Genomic DNA, 19517 nt, shown 5'->3' on the forward strand with positions numbered 1-19517 from the left:
TCCCCCGTCGACTGGCATGTGAAATCACTGTCCCCTGTCCGACTGCTGTCTCTCGTCACGTCCTCATAGTGCCTGGCTCACTCAGAATGCAGAGAGGCTATCAGCACCGCCTGAGATGACACCACGCGTTCAGTGGTCTGTGCGTTTCCCGGCTTGCTGAAACAGTGCCGTAAGCTGCGGCGCTTGAAATAGAAACGCTCCGTCAAAATGTAGCCTAATAATTGGTCCGCGGTCCGCCTATTAGTGACTCCTGGTATAGACTGTTCCTAAATGGATTAGGATTAGGGTCAGTGTTGTCCACACAGGGTAGGGCTCTCTAAATAGTTTAGCTGGCCTAATTACTGTAGAATTGACTCTGGTGCTTGTACTGACCACAGATGGGTTACCACTCGTCTGCTGCTCTACTGCTGTGGTCCATCTCAGGATCCAGGTTAAGCCCGGCTGGCCACCGGTAGGCTAACACCCTGAAGGTCAGAACAAGTGACAGACACACACACTGTGTAGAAGGGTGTTCCATGTTCGTGAACACACACCTCACATGTGCGACAAGTGGAAAATGGGTTCAGTTGCGTTGGTCACACCTTGCTGTGGAGCACGCACGCACACACACACACACACACACTTTCTCTGTTTCCGCACAGTGTGAAGAGGACACGCATCACTTCAGAGTGAGACCCCCAAGTGTTCTTGACAGACGGTGTAATTGCTACAACACACTACGTTCTCTCTCCCCCTCTCTCTCTTCTCTCCTCTCTCCTCTCTCTCCTCTTCTCTCTCCTCTCCCCCCCCTCTCTCCTTCTCTTTCTCCTCTCTCTCTTCTCTCCTCTCTCTCCTCTTCTCTCTCCTCTCTCCTCCTCCTCTCTCCTCTTCTCGCTAGTAGAAGGAATTAATCCAGTCTTGGGAGAACATTTGCAGGCCATCTGCATTTCTGTTTATTTTCCATGCATGGAGAGAGAGAGAGAGAGAGAGAGAGAGAGAGAGAGAGAGAGCAAAGCGACTCTTTGACCATGGCAGTCCCAGTCTGAGACATACACTTAGATAAAACAGAAATTCTGCTTTATGATTTGGTGCAAAAAGGATCAACAAGTCAGGAGGCGAGCTCGTCTTGTTTTGGTCCCTTCAAAAGCAAAAGCTGGGGCACAGACATAACTCTTCCCTGGCTGCCATACAAGCAGACAAAATCAATTCTTTATTTAAAAGCAAGCAAGGGCAATAATCTTTAGTGAAGCTGGCGTAAGAGATCACATTTATTTAACTTCCACGCTCTCCTCTCTCTCTCTCTGCGTTCTCTCTCCTCTTTCTCTCCTCCTGTCTAAGTTCACCCTCCTCTCTCCTCCACTCTCTTCTCCTCTCTCTCCTCTCTCCTCCTCTCTCTCCTCTCTCCTCCACTCTCTCCTCCTCTCTCCTCTGTCGTCCTCTCCTCCTCTCTCCCCTCTCTCCTCCACTCTCTTCTCCTCCTCTTCCCTCTCTCTTCCTCTCTCTGCGCTCTCTCTCCATCCTCCCCAGCTCCTCCTTGTCAACCCCGCGGCCGGTTCAGCTCGCTCCTGACGGATGTCTTTGTTTCCTGGGCCGGCCGGCTCCAGTAAACATCACAGTGTGGGTCTCGGCCATGCCGACGGAGAGTAAACTCCGGATCCCAGCATGCCGTCCGTGTGCGCGAGCACGAGCTAGCCTAGACCTGGCGCGCCGCCAAGAGGCATTTCTCTGATCCAGACCACCCACCGGGGTGATCTACCGCGCCGTCTAGGGCCGCTTACCGTTCCGGTCTGCAGCTGCGCGAGCGAGCGTGCGTGCGTGCGTGTGTGTATGTGGACGTGCGTGTGTATGTGGATGTGTGTGTTCGTGTGCCTCGCGCCTGCTGCGAAACGTCCTGTCATTGAGTCTTATCTGTTCCTACAGAGCTGCTGATAAGGCTAATAAACCATTTGCAATGTTAATGGGCTCCGTCTGCACACAGGAAGCAGGAGGGGGGACGCAGCAGAACAATTAAGAGTTTCCCGCTCAACATCATCAGCTCGTTATCCCGCCTGTGATGTTATCTTCCGTCTCCGCTGAAGGAAATCTACTGCAACAGCTCTCTCTCCCTCTCTCTCTCTCTCCCTCTCTCTCTCTCTATCTCTCTCTCTCTATCTCTCCATTAGCAGATGAAGAGTGTGGGCTTGTTGGAGGACAGCAGGCAAGCAAATCCAGGAGCTAGAGCTGGGCGTGCCTGTCTCTGCTGCGTTGCTGGAGCAGTGCCAGGGATTCCGCCCGCCTGTTAGCGTAGAGGAGGCGGTTTGAGGGAGAACGGTGCCCAAGAAACGAGCGGCGCCGCCCGGGATCTGGGGTTCCGTGCTTCTGGGTTTCCGCTATACATTTTATTGCCGCCTTTGTAACTTTTTTTTTTTTTTTTACTTTGCGTAGCGGTAGACTACAGCGGTAGACTACAACGGTCGTCAGCTCTCTCTCTCCACTTTGGGGATGAGCAAACGGAACGCTGACTCCTCGAAAAGGAGTGTTTTCTCCCGAGAGCCCGGTGACGCCACTCGAGCGAGGTCACCCCAGGGGGAGCGATGCGGACGCAGGAAGAGTCCGAGCGAATACTGGAGAATAGTAGAAGAACAAGAAAAGTGTATATACTGTACTGGAGATGGAACTTAGACTGAGTATGAGTGCTTACTTTTGTGTATTTGCCGAGACCGAGTACCAATTTGAGTACTTTTAATAATACTGCAATTTTCAATTAACCACAATCAAGCCCGGGATAGCGGAGTAGCTACAAACCAACCAAGTGTAATATCGTATTCTACTGTAACTATGCTAGATAGAAAGATAGTAGGGCTGTCAACTTACGCTGGTTTGATTCAGTGAAGCACTCAAAGCTATCCAACGATGCTGGCTTCCAGGAGGCTAATGTTGTACCGTAAGCAAACATTAGCTAGCTAGCTAGCTAGCTAGCTTAATGTAGGCTATATAAACATTATCTTACACTTTTTATCACTCCAACCCTGTTTCTTGCGATAAGGTTAAAGGAGTAGTAAAGGGAAAATGCATGTTTAGCCCTGTTTTAAGGTTACTTATGATCATATACAATGGTTCAGATCAAAACGTTGACAAAACTACTTTTAAGAAAGTCTGATAATTGCTCTACCACCGTTTTGGTCATACAATGGATGTGGGTGGGCACCTTGAAAAATCACTCTCGCTCTCTCTCTCTCTCTCTCTCTCTCTTGCCCATACCCTAGATCTTTCTGTAGAAACCTTCTGCAATGGGCCTCTCTGATCTGGTATGTCCTCCCCCTCTGCGGTCCTTCTCCCGCGCTCCTGTCTGCCTCCAATTCTTGCTTAGCCCTTACATCTTCTTCTCCAAGGCTTCTTCTGTCTGTCCTCTTTAAGTGAGGCTTGTATCCTGTTTGACTATATTGACTGGTGTTTCAGCAGCCGGGTGAGTGTCAGTGCATCACTTACACCAGCGCCCCCCCCCCCCCCCTCCCAAGGTCCTTTTGATGTGAGGGGAGCCATGCCCAGGTCAGACCGTCTCGCTGCCCTGCTTGGGAAACGTGGTGGAGAGAGGCTGGGTGAGATCTGAGGGTCTGGAGGGCCCGACCGACAGGCTCGCTTTGTTTATCCTTCAGCGGCCTCACGCTGACTGGCTTTGATCTGGGCCCCGCACTTGCCTTAAGAGGCCCCGGTGCATCACAGCAAGCAGCATCGCTCCCCGTCACACTTGAGTGCGCGGCGTCTGCTGGCGCGCCCCCGGCGCCGTGAACCGCGCGACCTCCTATCACCTCCTATCAAACCGGCGGATCGCAATATCAGCTCGCCGTCGGGTCGGTCCGTCCATCGATCCGGCTCTGCTCCTCTCTTCCTCGCTCCGCCACCCTGAGGGAGGCGGACGCGTCGTGTCTGGCCTTTGCGAGGCTAGATCGATCGCAGACCGTTGTTTACCCTCTCCCTCCCCGTGTGGCGTCCTCCCTCAGACGGAGACGCGTCCGTCGAGTCGCTTAGCCGTTTTTGTTTTTCGAACGGCTTGGCCTCCCGCCCCAGACGACTGTTCTTCGGAGGGTGCGGCCGTCGACGTAAATTTCCCACCAATCTAAAGTAATATGTATGGTAGGGGGGCTTGGCCCAGCTGACCCGCTTTCACGGTTTCCGGTCGGTGGAACCGACGGGCGGGTTTGTGCCGAGTCAGCGCCGGCACGGCGGTGGCGAGGGAGGACTCTGAGTTATTATCTCGCCTCAGAAGACTCGCGATTTCCCGGCGAGGCGAAAACCCAGCGATCCCTGAACGTTCCTCCGCCCCCCAAAAATGTTGATCGCCCCGAACGGCGACTCAGCGTTCCGTACGGCGAGAGGCGGAATGTGGATGTATCCATCTTCTCTCCTGGATTGATGACCTCACATGTTCTGGCCAGCCCGGCCATGACTGTGAGTGGATGGGAGGCTCAGTGTGGAGGACGGGTTTGGGTTCACAGATGAGAGAGGAGTCGGGTCGTCTGTGGCGCCGGTGACGCTCGCCTGTGAAGGGCCCCCCGGTGTGACTGGCTGGACACTGTGGACCTGAGTCAGCCCTGTGGGTGCTAGGGCTCTTTGGACAGAGCAGTTTACACTCATCTTCTTGGCACACTTACTTGCTTTATACTTGGAATATTTCACACCTTAGGCATGTTGGCACAATTTAGGCATTCTAAGACAACAACGTCTGCTTGCTTTCAGAAGTGTTGTGTCTGCGTGCTTCACAGTCAGATCTTAATTGGCAGAGAACACATTCCATCCATCCTGCAGCCGTTTTCTGACGGGGCAGTTTTCTGACAGCTGTGTGTGTGCGTGGGTGCGTGCGTGCGTGCGTGCGTGCGTGCGTGCGTGTGTGCGCTAACAGCTCATACACGATGTGAGCACCCAGAAATGGGAGCAGGACTTGTGGTTCACTTGATCCATCATGTGATATTGTGTGTGTGTGTGTGTGTCTCTCTCTCTCTCTCTCTCTCACACTAGTATGTCAGATCCCTAGACCTACATGGTATCAACTCACACTGTATCAAGGTGATCCTTGTCTGCTGTCAGCTCTTCATGCAGCTCGCGTCTATGACTGACACCTCCCCTCCTCTCACCACCCTCCTTTCATCTGCTTTCATCTCCTCCTCTCTCTCCTCTCATCCCCTATCTGTTCATCTGCTTTCATCTCCTCCTCTCTCTCCTCTCCTCCCCTATCTGTTCATCTGTCACTGGCTATTTGCTGAGTGTTCTTATCCACCTTCTCCAGCTTTATGATGAGAGTGTGAGACCTTATACACATAGAGAGACAGAAAGAGCATGATAGGGAGAGAGAGAGAGACTGAGAGAAAAGGAGAGAGAGAGAATGAGAGATAGGGAGAGAGAGAGAGTATGAGAGAGGGAGAGAGAGAATGAGAATGAAAGAGACAGACAGATCTCCCCAGCAACCACGCTGTCCTGAGAACGGGTCAAAATCACACCCTCCACCCCCTACCTGATGAACATGTGAACCAAAATAATGCCAACAATTTCTCCTTTTTATTGATATTAAAAAAGCGTTAGATTAAATTGGCCATGAATCGTTGAAAATGGGGTGAGAGGTAAAAGAAAGGAAATGAAAAGGAAAGGCTCTTCAAATCTGCAGGAAAAATTGGAAGACGCAGCCAAGTTTGCAATCCAAGTCCAGTCTATTCAGCATCTATATTACAGTGATGAATTGACAAAAGCTATTGGCGAATCAGAAACAAGCGGTGGCCTCATTCTAAACAGTTCAGGAATCAATGCACTATTGTTTGGCACGCGGCCTGGAATTACTCTTCAAAATGGAAGAGGGACTACGACAGCTCTTCGATCAACCTCAGTTCTGCCAGATCGACAGACAGTCAATCCGAGAAATACTCAATTTCTGTTATTCCAGAAAAGGCCACTGATATAGAACAAACACACACACACACACACACACACACCCTGGCTGGAATGAACTGAGAAGGCTAGAAAAACATTCAAGAGGGTCCTCTAGTACAACGGGACTTGTAAGAAAGTGGATAAACACCCTATAGAAACTTTACATACAGAGTTCTGCAAAAGCATCCTCAGAGTACAGAGGAAAACTAATAATTGAAGCAGAGCAGAAGCATCCAGCCCTGAGCTACCGAGAGGAACACAGAGAATCCACTCAGCCTGTTGGGGCTCAGCTCACTGAGTAACACCAACTCCACCACGCCTCAGGACAACAGTCTATCTGGCCCAACCAAATTACAAGCAAACAGCAAGAGCATCGCATTACCTACTGGAAGTACAAAAACCAACACAGCAAGACGTGGGAAACGGAGTAAGAGAGAAAAAAGGAGGAGTTGAAGAGAGAGAGAGGGAGAGAGAGAGAGAGAGAGAGAGAGACGTTCTCCCGATCCAAGTCAATTCCTCCCAGAAGAATCCCCTCTAACACTAGGAAGGGATTTTCTCTCCTCTGTTTGCTTGTTTCCCTCTTTCCCTTCATCTCTCTCTCTCTCTCTCGCTCTCTCTCTCTCTCTCTCTCTCTCTCTCTGTGGCCCGGGGGAAGGAGGGATGGGCGGGGATCAGACCCAGGATCAGACCCATACGCCTGGGCTTCAGAAGAAGATCGGCCCTCAGTAGTCTGTCTGTAAAGGCTCCTGTCCTTCTCACACTCACTAAGCTCTCCCTCCCTTCCCATCTCTTTCCCCTCTCCTCTCCTCTCCTCTCCTCTCCTCCCCTCTCCTCTTTTAAAAAATAAAGTTAATATCTATATATTTTCTAGAGATGGGACTGATTCAGTATCGGGATCGGGCTTCGATCCAGACGTGGTTAAATGATCGGGTATCGGCCTGATGTCGCCGATCCACATATCCAGATGAAGTGAAAGGGCTCCGGTATTCATTCATTCAATCAGAGGCGACAATTCATGTTTTCTTCAGTCCAGCGGCTAGTTTGCCAAACTAGCCTACCTTTCAGACCATTTGCATACGTTTGCAAACGTTTGGTGCGTTATGATGAAAAACGTTAAAAATTGTTTGCCAAGTTCGCAAATGAAAGTTTCCACTAGACGGTGGTGGAGAATTTCCGAAAGCAAATGTGCCTATTTGGCAACGCTAATAGGGAACCTGCTAACATTAATGAGGCAATCTGTAAACTAGAGCCATTTCTCCCTCTCCTTAATCTTGTCGTGTCACAGGGAAATATGACACTGTTGCTCTCTACTGAGGCACTCTGTAACACATGCGTAGTGAGTGACAGGAGAGCAGACATGGGGTCTCATCCCAAGCCTATATTTTACTAATTAGTTATTTTTATGTAATGAAAGTGGGCGCTGATATGCGGAAATGAATATATAGTATTCAAGGATTCAAAGATTATTTCATTGTTAGACCTACATCCAATATACAAGTAGCCATATGTTGGGTAAAATTGATGAGTAAAATCCTTATGTTTTGGCTCCTCAACAACACGATACAAGATATCCTAATAATAAAAACAGTTCAATGCAGTATAGTAGCAATACAGTAAGAATATGGTGTGTGCACTGTGTACAAAGTGTATGTTAATGATAAATTAACTTAATTAATTATTCAAGAAAGGAGACTGCAGGTATCGGTATCGGATCTGTATCGGCAGATATTCAAATTCAGGTATCGGAATCGGATCAGAACTGAAAAAAGTGGATCGGTACATCTCTAATCTTTTCTCCCCTCTCCTACTCTCTTCTCCCCCTCCTCCTCTCCCTCCTCTCCTCTCTTCCTGTCTTCTCCATTGCGTTATGCTACACACAAACACACACGCACTCTTGTGTTCCTCCATGTCCTCTCTTCTTTTCCTCGTCCTCCGGGCCCGTGCATCTTAACAGCTCACCCCTGAGGCGTCCCCAGAGCCAGCGTCCTGAGCCAGGGGAAGCTCTGCTTTATCTGCCTTCCTCTGCCTACCTTCCTCTTCCTCTCTACCCGAAGAGCCTTTACAGACACATCCCTCCCTCCCTCCACACAGCCCATTCCTCCTCCTCTCCTCCTCCTCTCCGTCTGGTGTGCGCTCGTGTTCTGAAGCCACAGGCCGTCTCTCTGTTCGTGCTACGTTGGAGATTATCGGCCACAGTGCCAACATCCCGTCTGAGGCCTGAGGTGTGTGCGTGTGTTTGTCATCTGAAAGCACTGCTTTTCCTTAGCCCCCATCATCTTTTTCTCTCCCTCTCTCTCTCTGTCGCTCTCCCCCTGTCTTTCTCTCTCTCGTTCTCCTCTTAGTTGTAATGGGTAGCTGCAGGGTGATGGAGAGGAGAGAGAGTGGAAGAGAGGGGGAGGAGAGAAATGGACTGCACTTTAATAGCGCTTTTATCCAAAGCGCTTTACAGTGGCCTCTCATTCACCCACTCACACACATTAACCCATTCACACACACACATTTACACACCAATGGCGTCATCTGCTACGCGAGGCGCAAGTCTGTTCATTGGGAGCAAATTTGGGGTTCAGTGTCTTTGCCCAAGGACCGGACATGTGGACAGGAGGAGCCGGGATTCGAACCGCCGACCCTGTGGTCATTGGACAACCTGCTCTACCTCCTGAGCTACATCCGCCAGAGGAGAGGAGAGGAGCGGAGGACTTGTGTGCCCCTGCCTCAAGCAGGCTCTCAGTGCTGATTTCAGATCAATCCCTACAATGAGTCCAGTAATTGCCTTCAAGAGCTCTTTCACACTCATCGTCTCTCTACCTGGGGCACCATCTACCGCACACACACACGCACACGCACATGCACACACACACACTCGTGCACACGTTTTTAGACAGGGCGAAGGAGGCTGTTGAATATTAAGCAGTATAACGACTGGTCCACTCACTCAGCAGTCGGAGCAGGTTTAGGGGTGACGGGTGCGAACGAACGAGTGAGGGCGAGGTCCTGAAAGTCAGGATGCGGCCGTGGCTCACGAGGTAGAGCGTAGCTAGCCACCCTGCAGGAAGTGAGTAATGTGAAAGAAAGCCCAAGTAGCCTATCGCACTTCATGTGCCCGATAAACTTCCGACAGCTCGACTCGTTAGCAATACTTGAAAAGTGGAAAGCTGCGCTCACTGACCAGTCAGTGGCCAAATCAGCCTCCTCGCACAGCCCACTATCTGCGCGGGCCAATCAATATTCCACGCATAAAATCCAAGCGTCTTTTCATTGTTGTCCATGAATATCAACGCTCTTTCCCAGAAGTTCTCACCGCTGGTCGCCGCTGTTCAATTCCCGGCTCCTCCTGTCCCTAACCCTAACCCTCAGAGTGTCCCTCCCTGAGCAAGACACCAAACCCCAAATTGCTCCCAATGAGCAATTGCTGCCATTGGCGTGCCAATGGGTGAATGAGAGGCCATTGAAAAGCTCTGTGCCAAGTGGGGACGAGTTGTCCGGCCTTTCTGTCGGATGAAAGCACACAAGCATTTGGCACTTTGCTGCTCCGGCTCTCTATCAATCATCGCCTGCTTTGATCCCTGTCTTTTTACCCGGTGCCTGCCTGCACTCGACATCAAGGGATGGATTGGGGGTAAGTCCCTGCGACATACTAGCGTCATGTCCAGGGGGTGTACTTGTACATCAGGCTGCCACACGCTAACGAATCAGCAGATAGGCTCCTGCCCTATGGGCCTCTAGGCTAAAGAACCATTGGTTCTCAAGGCTGCTTTGTTGAGCATTCGATCTTCAGCTTTTGCTCAACTCCCAATCCCACTACCCAGCTCTGCCCTGCCTCCCCCAGCTCCTCACACCAGCATTTCGGGGGACAGAATAAATCGGTTGTGACGCCTCGAGGTGCTCCAGTATGGCTCCGCGCCGCTTGCTGGGCTCGAGCGATGCCGTCTTTGTGAACACCAAAATAGCCCCCGATCGCGGACGTTGCTCCCTCTCTTGATACTAAACTCGCCGACGCCCTTCGATGTCAAAGTCGGAGCTCATTTTCCTGCTCCTCTTCTTGAACGTGTTCCCAGAGTGCAATCTGTCCGTCAGTGAAATTTCTCACGGCGCACTCAGCGGGGACGCACGCAATTCATCAGACGGCATAAACGCCCATGATTGGTCAGCGCGCCGCCAGCGCTACACTCAATGCAGAGGTCCGTGATTTGATTTGTAGTGCTTAATGCGCCGCTTATAGCTGTTTAAAACTAGGAGTTCATGATTTTTAATGCAGCGGCATACCAAAACGGAATGCCTTAATCGCCCCTGGGCTTGCTCCGGGGGAGGTGCCAGGCTCTGTCAGACCCTCTCCGGGCAAGGTCTCGGGAGGCACGCCCTGGTTGCCGGCACTGACATTCATCTTAGTTAGCGGCATGACCGGCTCTCAGCTCTCAGCCTCTCTCTCCCCCAGCCTCCCTCCTCTCCCCAGCCTCCCTACCTCTGTGCCCCAGCCTCTCCCCCCAGCCTCTCGTTCTCTGTCCCCCAGCCTCTGCCCAGCCCTATGCGGCCCCCAATCCCCTGGAGCTGCCAGTTAACAGCTGGCTCTCTGACAGGCAGGCCGGCAGGCGCACAGCCTCGCTGTAGAAACCTCACACACACACACACACACACACACACACACACACACACACACGTACAGTACACACACACACTCACGTACAGTACACACACATGTACACTCACTCACACACACACTTTTGTACATCACGCCATATCACACACTTTTTTTCCTTAAATAGGCTATTCATACACATACGCACACAGACACCAGTTCTGAATGTTTGTCCTATTGTTCTAAATGACAAACATAATAGTCACATTCTACGGTCTTAGAAATGCTTAAAACTTGTTTCTTTCTTTCTTTCTTTTTTCCCCTTAGGAAATAGGTCCATTTCATTCATCTGCCCTCCTCACTTATTTTTATTCTCTCTCTCCCCCCCACTCTCTCTATCCCCCTCTTTCTCTCTCCCTCTCTCTCCGTATCTCTCTCTACCCTCCCTGTCTCTCTCCCGCTCTCTGTTCAGTTCAGAGCTCTGAGAGTTTGCTCTTATTCTACAGTTGTAAATGACTTTGTAAAGGACAAATTTAATAGCCACTCTTTTGTCCTTTTTCCCATCTTAGGAAATAGGTCAATTTCTTCCATCTCCCCTCCTCTTAATCTAGCAGTTTTCTTCTATTTCCTCCCTCTCTCTCTCTCGGTTCCAAAGATTTAAATTCATTGGCATGAGAAATATATGTTTACATTTCCAAAGCAAACATGACAAAAAATCACAAGAAAATATACAAATAAGTGGGTGATGTGAGTAAGTAAGTGTAACATTGACACAAGTATTTAAATACTAACTTTTCTGTTTGTATGCAAAGTGGGTCTATTGCTGTATCCATTTGTCTGGGAAGTGGTGCGGTGGGAGAGACGGAGAAGGACGTCACCCACGAACCGCGTTACAGTAGACACCAGCAACAGCTCGGAACAAAGATGGACGCTAGCTGGCTTTGTTTGCCAAACCAGTAGATAACAACGCACTAAGCGGTATTTTGCACATACAAAAGAGGCCGCCAATATGTCCTCAGATAACAGTTGGGGAATACCGTGTGTACGACTGATTTAATGAGACACAAATGAGACAGAAATGCTAATAAAACAGTATTGCTAAAGTTTCACTTAGTTACACAGAGAGATGCCATCTTGTTCATGACTTCCAGAGCTAACTGGGGGTAGGGGTGAGTGGTACGAGATCACAAGCCAAAAAAAGTTGTGAGGGCCGTTCCAGCGAGTAGTATCGCGTGAATCATAACTTGGATGGAACGCAGCGTGTGCAGACAGTGCAGGGAAAAAGATTGCTCTCTCTGTCTTTGTAAGGTAATACACAATCACACACACACAAACACACACACACACACACACACACACACACTATGGCCCAGCCATTTTCCATGCAGTGATTAATCACTCTTTAAACTCAGCGTGGGGGGAAATGTGATTATCTCCATCAGTATTAACTCATATCAACTGCCAGCTGTATGTGTGTGTGTGTGCTTGTGCACGCGTGCGTGCGTGCGTGTGTGATTGCTTATTAAACCGTGTTGACAGTGTGCCTGATGACTCTGGATGGGGGCGTGTGTGTTGTTAATCTACTCGGCAGTGTTGCAGACATGTGGACACACCCACAAACACACACACACACACATTATTTATTCACTCTGTGGTGTCCCAGGCATTATTTAAGACATTAATCTGAGGGATCTGACACAGTGTCACAACACGACTCGCGTCCCCAGTATCGTGGCGCCGGTGGAGCTGGAGTGATTTGTGACGGGGCGTCAGACACTGTTCTGGGGGCGGAGATTACTCTCCAACACCTCCTCTGAAACCAGGAGTGTCTGTCCATCTAACTAGATAAAGACCCTGCAGGGCACGAAGGGCAGAGTTGCACCCCCCCACACACACACACACACTCACCCTCAAACAAACACACACTCACCCTCATACAAACACACACACACACACTCATACAAACACACACACACACACACACACACTCACCCTCATACTAACACACACACACACACTCACCCTCATACAAACACACACACACACTCACCCTCATACAAAAACACACACACACTCACACTCACCCTCATACAAACACACACACACACACACACACATACTCATACAAACACACACACACACACACACTCACCCTCATACAAACACACACACACACACACGCACCCTCATACAAACACACACACCCACACACACACTCACCCTCATACAAACACACACACTCACCCTCATACAAACACACACACACACTCACCCTCATACAAAAACACACACACACTCACACTCACCCTCATACAAACACACACACACTCACCCTCATACAAACACACACACACACTCACCCTCATACAAACACAAACACACACTCACCCTCATACAAACACACACACTCACCCTCATACAAACACACACACACACACACTCACCCTCATACAAACACACTCACACTCACCCTCATACAAAAACACACACACACACACACTCACCCTCATACAAACACACACACACTCACCCTCAGACAAACACACACACACACACACTCACCCTCATACAAACACACACACATACTCACCCTCATACAAATACACACACACACACACTCACCTTCATACAAACACACACACACACTTATACACGCTCACATATACACACACCCTCATACAAGCACACACACACAATTCTACATATACTGTACATACAGTTCTTACACACTTTTACATACACACACACACATTTAAACATACACAAACTCACACACACATACGCACTCATACAGTAGTGAGCCCTTGGAGGTAGTAATCTTACCCATGGGATCTCAATACACCGTCTGTGGCATTCCACACCACCGCTCGCACGCCCATAGAGGGAGAAGTAAAACTACTCATTGACCCATTGCTGTAGCCTCGTCTGGCACATTAGATGAGCCTACCTTGTTCTCTTACTCCTTGATCTCCGTCTGGTTGTAATTTGATTTAATCGAAAGGATGTAGGGAATTTGTTTAAAGGAGGTGCACTTGTGCTATTCTGGCAAGTTGAGTGGTACTACAGTCGCTTTGGATTTCCCTGTGAAATACCGCGATGGTGAAATGCCGCAGCATTGATCATTTCTAGAGGCTCCCAACTACATGAACACACATACACACACACACACACACACACAAACCCATATCTCTACAGAAAGTGAGGAGCAAGGTGTTGTATTATGTGGGACAATATGGGGGATGGCAGACGGAACAGCGGTTGGCATTTAGTAGAGCAGGTTAACGGCACAGCAGTGGGAGGGAGGGGTGGGGGACGGCGCTGTGGATTTAGAGGAACAGGTTATCAGGCGACCTTGTGTGGAGGCTTCAGGGACACAGCAGGAGCTCATTTGTGTGTGTGTGTGTGTGTGTGTGTGTGTCTTTGCGCGCACTCGTCGGTGAGCAAGTGAACAGAGTGTTGTCGAGTGATGCCAGCCAATGAAATAATGAGGGAACGATGTCATTGTGCCAAACACACACACCTTTCTTGAAGGCTTCCTTTAAAGGGGGCTGGGATGCGATGCCTTTTTTCTGGGCTTTTACACCCATTTCAACTACCTTCTAGAGACCCACTATTCTAAAGTGCTCAATTATTGTCGCACTATTTTGAGTCTTCTTTAGTTATGCTCAATCATTCCATGTCTCTCTATCTCCCTCCTACTCATTCTCTCTCTCTCTCTCTCTCTCTGTCTGTCTGTCTGTCTCTCTCTCTCTCTCTCTCTCTCTCCCACCCTCCCTTTTGAGTGGCTCTTCCCTGCGGAACATATCCAACAGAGCCTCTTGTACTAGCTCACAGTGTGTGTGTGTGTGTGTGTGTGTGTGTGTGTGTGTGTGTGTGTGGGTGTGTGTGTGTGTGTGTGTGTGTGTGTGTGTGTGTGTGTGTGTGTCTGTGTGTGTGTGAAGTGTGCGGGTTCTTTACACAGGAGATCAGAATCCTTCTCATTAACATGAAGTCAGGTTTCTCCTCTCACAATATCAATCTCCTCTCTCTTCATCCTCCCTCTCTGTCTATCTCTATCTATTTACCCTCTCTCTCTCTCTTTCTCTCTCTCAACTCAATTCAATTCGAAGGGCTTTTTTCACATGGGAAATACATTCACATTGCCAAAGCGAACATCACAAAACGTCGCAAATATGTTAAAATACTCATCTAAATTCAAATAGGTGTATTGAATGAATAAGTAAGTGTAATATTTACAAATGTATTTAAATGGTTTGGGTTTTCAGTTTGTACAGTTTGTGTACAGAGATCAATGCGGTGTGCAGGGATACAGATTGAAAGTCTTTATGGTGGTTGTGTTCCATTGGATGTCCTTTTACTGTCACAACTGCTGACACATGCTGCTGTCCGTCACAATGCTCAGGTATCCTGCCACCAGTGCATTCTCTGTTTAGGGCCAAATTGCATTCGCTCTGGTTTTGGGTAGATTCTTTCCAATGTGTCAGATAGTTTTCTTTTTGTTTTCTTAGAATTTGGTTTAGTCTGGTGGGGTTTTTGTTTGGTGGCTCCGTTTGTGTTCGTGAGTCCCAGGACCAGCTGGCTGAGGGCATCTGTCTGTAGGTGAGGGACTACCGCATACTTGGTTTTCTGTTAATTAGGCACTGTCTGCTACAAACAGACTGAATCACTCAGCCCAGATGGAATGGAAAACACTTAAAGCTACATGAGATAACTCGGCACTTTGGCAGCCCCTCTGGTCGTGATCAAATCTGCACTGCGCTGATCTCTCCCTCTACAGCTCCCTCCATCCCTCCCTCTCTCTCCAGCTCCCTCCCTCCCTCCCTCTACAGCCCCCGCCATCCCTCCCTCTCTCAGCCAAATCAGACATAGGAGGAGCGAGTAACACAGGCACAGCGAGCAATACCACCATTCCACCGGTAGTTTATTGTCTATATCCTAGGCCCAATTACTACACATTAATTCAATAACTGACATAGCACCACCAGGTAACCACATTTTTACATAACTTCTATAACATCCAGTGACAAACACATATGACAAATCACAATGCTCATATTTATTAAAATGCTTTGAATTATATTAATTACTGTATAACTGGATCCACTCAGCAATCTGGGAGTGGGACCGAGAACAGGAGGAGCAGAAAACAAAACACAGAGTTGCATACACGGAGAAACATAACAGTAAGCACAAGTCTAGTATATCAATGGGACTTGTAATTGGTCACTTACATTGTTTTTGCACAGTTAATTCATCTGCAAAACAGACTACATTTCCTTAAAAAAAAAAAAAACTTGCAGACTTGTTTTACATCACAGTCAGCCGCCCAGTGTCTGGGGCCATGGAACCAGGTGCTCCTAAGCAGTTCAGTATTTTGAGTTGCTCCAGCCACCCTCCCTGTCTGACGCCCCCTTCAGGTACTTGGTAGCCTCCTGCTGCAGTGCCTCCTCAGTGGTTCCCCTCGTGACTGGGTTTTCCCGCATTGCCCCTAAGAGGTATAAAGAAGATATTACTGTAGCTCAGAAACACTTTTCTGCTTTATTGGCACAGTGACAGTAGAAAAGGACAGTAAAGTTGGGAGAGGAGGGGACTGACACCTTCATGCTCTGAGGTACCAGATCTGAGGTATTACTACCCTCCAGTGACGGTTGCAAGCAGAATTTTGAATTTAGAATTTCGAGTTCCACCATGGGAAAAGGGACAGGGGAGGGCATGCCATGCAAGCGGAATTCCGACGGTATCCCAACAGAGGTCCACATGAGTTTTACCAGAAAAGCGACAGGGCAGGGCGTCAGCACGTGCGAATGCGAGTGGAATTCCACTCGGAGACCCCTACCGACTCTCCAGCAGAAATTCTCCAGCTGTTTAACAACGGTGTCCCTCTATACACCCCCTAGTAGAAACACTCCAGCGGATTGTCGCTCGGATTCCGATGGAGGACCGATATCTATGTGCTCTCTGGGAAAAGGTTGGAGTGAAAGGATGAATGTGTGGAGGTTTCGGGTATAGTCCCATAAAATCATCCCCATCAGGTCTTGAACCCTTGAATACTTTCACTTCTTCTCTACTTGTGCAGTGGAGATCGGCGGGTTGATTTTGGTGTCCTTCTTTATTTTGGTGTGCTGGGACTACTGCCTCTTGTGGTGCCAACAGAGAAATGCAGGCCAACATTGACCGGAGTAAGGGAGGAAACGAGGGACGCTATCCTTGGCTTACACAAATCAATTTGCATTGCTATTTGGCTTTAAATTACATGACCATATCTGATAGAAAACTACAAAAAACATACAGACTTATTGAACATAATCTGGGGATTGAGAGCGGTCGTCCTAGACAGACTTGGTGCCCCAGAGAAGAAAGGTTGTGCTCAAGTTGTGCATCACAGGGAGTAGAAACTTCCACTCTCCAACACTTCCTCACAGCATGCGAACAATATAAAAAATGCCTTAGCTATTAGGGGAAATGCCAAAATGTGCATTAATTGCTACTTAATTAGTACAAAGATGTCACAACTTGAGAACAACTAATAATATACCAGCCTAAATAATTAGTCCATTGTTTTAATTGCTTTAATTTATACACATATATTTTGTTAAATTATATTGTTATGCTGTAATGGATTGCATGTATGTTCCTTTAGAATGCACAATTTCTGAATATTGAATATATAGGAAGTATAGAACATGTGCTTCCTATACATTCAATATTCAGAAATTCGGAATACTGTATTTTTATCTATAGTATGTGTGGATGATTTAATGTGTAGGTGCAAACTGCAGCTGATGCATTTGTAAAGTAGTTGCATGTGTGTGTACATGTTGATATGTAATTACCTGCGTATATGTGTGTGTATTAGGGTTTGTATTTGTATAGAATTATTTCTGTAATTCCACTGTTGCTTTGGCTATATGAACATTTGTTCTTCCGTGCCAATGGAGCTCTTTGAATGAAATTAAATTAAATTGAGAAAGAGAGAGTGAAAAAGGGTTCTGGGGGGAGGAAGGGAGAGAGAGAGAGACAGAGATGGAGGGAGAAGGGGGGGTGGAGTGAGAGAGGGAGGGAGAGAGAGAGATGGAGAGAGGGAGGGAGAGAGATTGAGGGAGCGAGATGGGGTGAGAGAGTTAGGGAGGGAGAGAGGGAGACTGGTGTTTAAAAGCCAAGTGCATTATGGGACCCTCTGCATCGCTCTTCTCCACTTTTATCTGATTGGCTTCTTATCAGTCTCCTACAGGATGTGGCTCTAAACAGCCAACACACACACACACATTGTCATGGACACACACTCTCACACTCGCAGACAGACACCGACACACATACTGACTTACTCACACAGACGGACAGCTCCCAGGAGTGAAACAGTCAGACAATAGAGTATTGTTTTTCTGACATCTCTCTCTCCATCTCTCTCTCTCTCTCTCTCTGTTCCCAGGTGTTCCGTAGGAAGGCGGTGGAGCTTGGAGAGAAACTGCTTCCTGCCTTCAAAACTCCCACAGGAATCCCCTGGGCCCTGCTCAACCTGAAGAGGTAAGTTCCACATCCACCTGTGCATGCATACACACACACAAACACACGCATGCGCGCACACACACACACCCACACACAGAGATGCTATCCTTATCTGAACCTCCCCTGCCTCTCGTTCTACCTGGTACCGACCCAAAAATATCTCTGGTCCAGCCACTCCTCATCTTGTTGCGATCTCTTCTTCTCTGGTGTGGGTTAACAGCACCATGTCCACACATGAAAGACACACATCACAGACTCATCACTGTTTTTTGTTTTGTTTTTAACACTGTCTGGCTCTTTTGAGTCTCCCGTCTCTTAAAGATGGACGGTAGAAGGTGTGCATGTGCGTCTGTACAGGGCTGACCTCATTGTGTGTGTGTGTGTGTGTGTGTGTGTGTGTGTGTGTGTGTGTGTGTGTGTGTGTGTGTGTGTGTGTGTGTGTGTGTGTGTGTGCGTGCGTGCGTGGGTGGGTTTGTGTGTCTGTGTGTGTGTGTGTGTCCATAGCTGACCTCAGTGTGTGGTTTTGTGTGCGTGTGTGTGTGTCCATGGCTGACCTTAGTGTGTGGCTGTGGTTTTGGTTGTGTGTGTGCGTGCGTCCATGGCTGACCTCAGTGTGTGGTTGTGTGTATGTGCGTACGTGTGTGCATCCAGGGCTGACCTCAGTGTGTGATCGTGTGTTTGCACGTACAGTATGTGTGTGTGTGTGTGTGTGTGTGTGTGTGTGTGTGTGTGTGTGTCCATGGCTGACCTCGGTGTGTGTGTGTGTGTGTGTGTGTGTGTGTGTGTGTGTGTGTGTGTGTGTGTGTGTGTGGCAGTGTGACGTATCAGCCCAGATAACAGCCCCAGAGGGACAGGCTGTCCTGTCTCCATCACACACACCGCTGCCCCTGAGGGCCCCCGGGGGGCCTTTCTGGGCCCCACACGCCTTCTAAATAAGGAGAGAGAGAGAAGTGGGGGAGGGGAGAAGAGAGAGAGAGAGAGAGAGGGAGGGAGGGAGGGAGGGAGGGAGGGAGGGAGGGAGAGAAAGAGAGATGGGAAACAGGGATGAGAGAGGGGAAAAGGAGAGAGGTGGGGCTGGTTAAGGAGGTTTTTAAGTATTTATATTCCTTTAAAACGTCTTAGGTGTAATGTTTACACGCGTTATCTTGTTTTATTTTCATTCATGTATTTCTTTCACTTGCTTTGGCAGTGGCAGTGTAAACATAATGTTTTACGTGCCAATAAAGCCCTGTTGAATTGAGTTGAAAATGGCAGAGTGAGATACACATGAGCAGAGAGAGAGAGAGAGAGGTCAGAGTGTGTGGTTCTCCAGGGGGTGGACCTCCAGCAGGGTTTATTGGCTTTGGAAATGAGTTCTCCTCCCACACTAAACAAGTACAGTACTGCCCCCTGGGGCTACTGCTGGGGGAGGGGGGCAGGGGGGAGACATGGGTCTTAACAACCTCCCTGCCAGGATTTACGCCAGGGCTCCTGTGCACTCGTCCTGACCCCTCTCTGTCTCTCCTCCTCTCTCTCTCTCTCTTTCTGTCTGTACTCTACTTGTGGCTGTCAGCCTCTT

At 48.8% G+C, this 19517-nt stretch overlaps 1 protein-coding gene across 1 annotated transcript in view; it reads left to right on the forward strand.

Moving 5' to 3' along the window:
* man1a1 (mannosidase, alpha, class 1A, member 1) overlaps window positions 1-19517 on the forward strand; it is a 151881-nt gene that overhangs the window by 102000 nt on the left and 30364 nt on the right. Inside the window, exon 5 of the mRNA XM_084453651.1 lies at window positions 17883-17977. Coding sequence (XP_084309777.1) covers window positions 17883-17977 — 95 coding nt within the window. The remainder of the gene's footprint in view (window positions 1-17882; window positions 17978-19517) is intronic.

This window comes from Borostomias antarcticus, assembly GCF_949987555.1.
Source record: "Borostomias antarcticus genome assembly, chromosome: 19".
In the NCBI taxonomy this organism is placed as follows: domain Eukaryota; kingdom Metazoa; phylum Chordata; class Actinopteri; order Stomiiformes; family Stomiidae; genus Borostomias; species Borostomias antarcticus.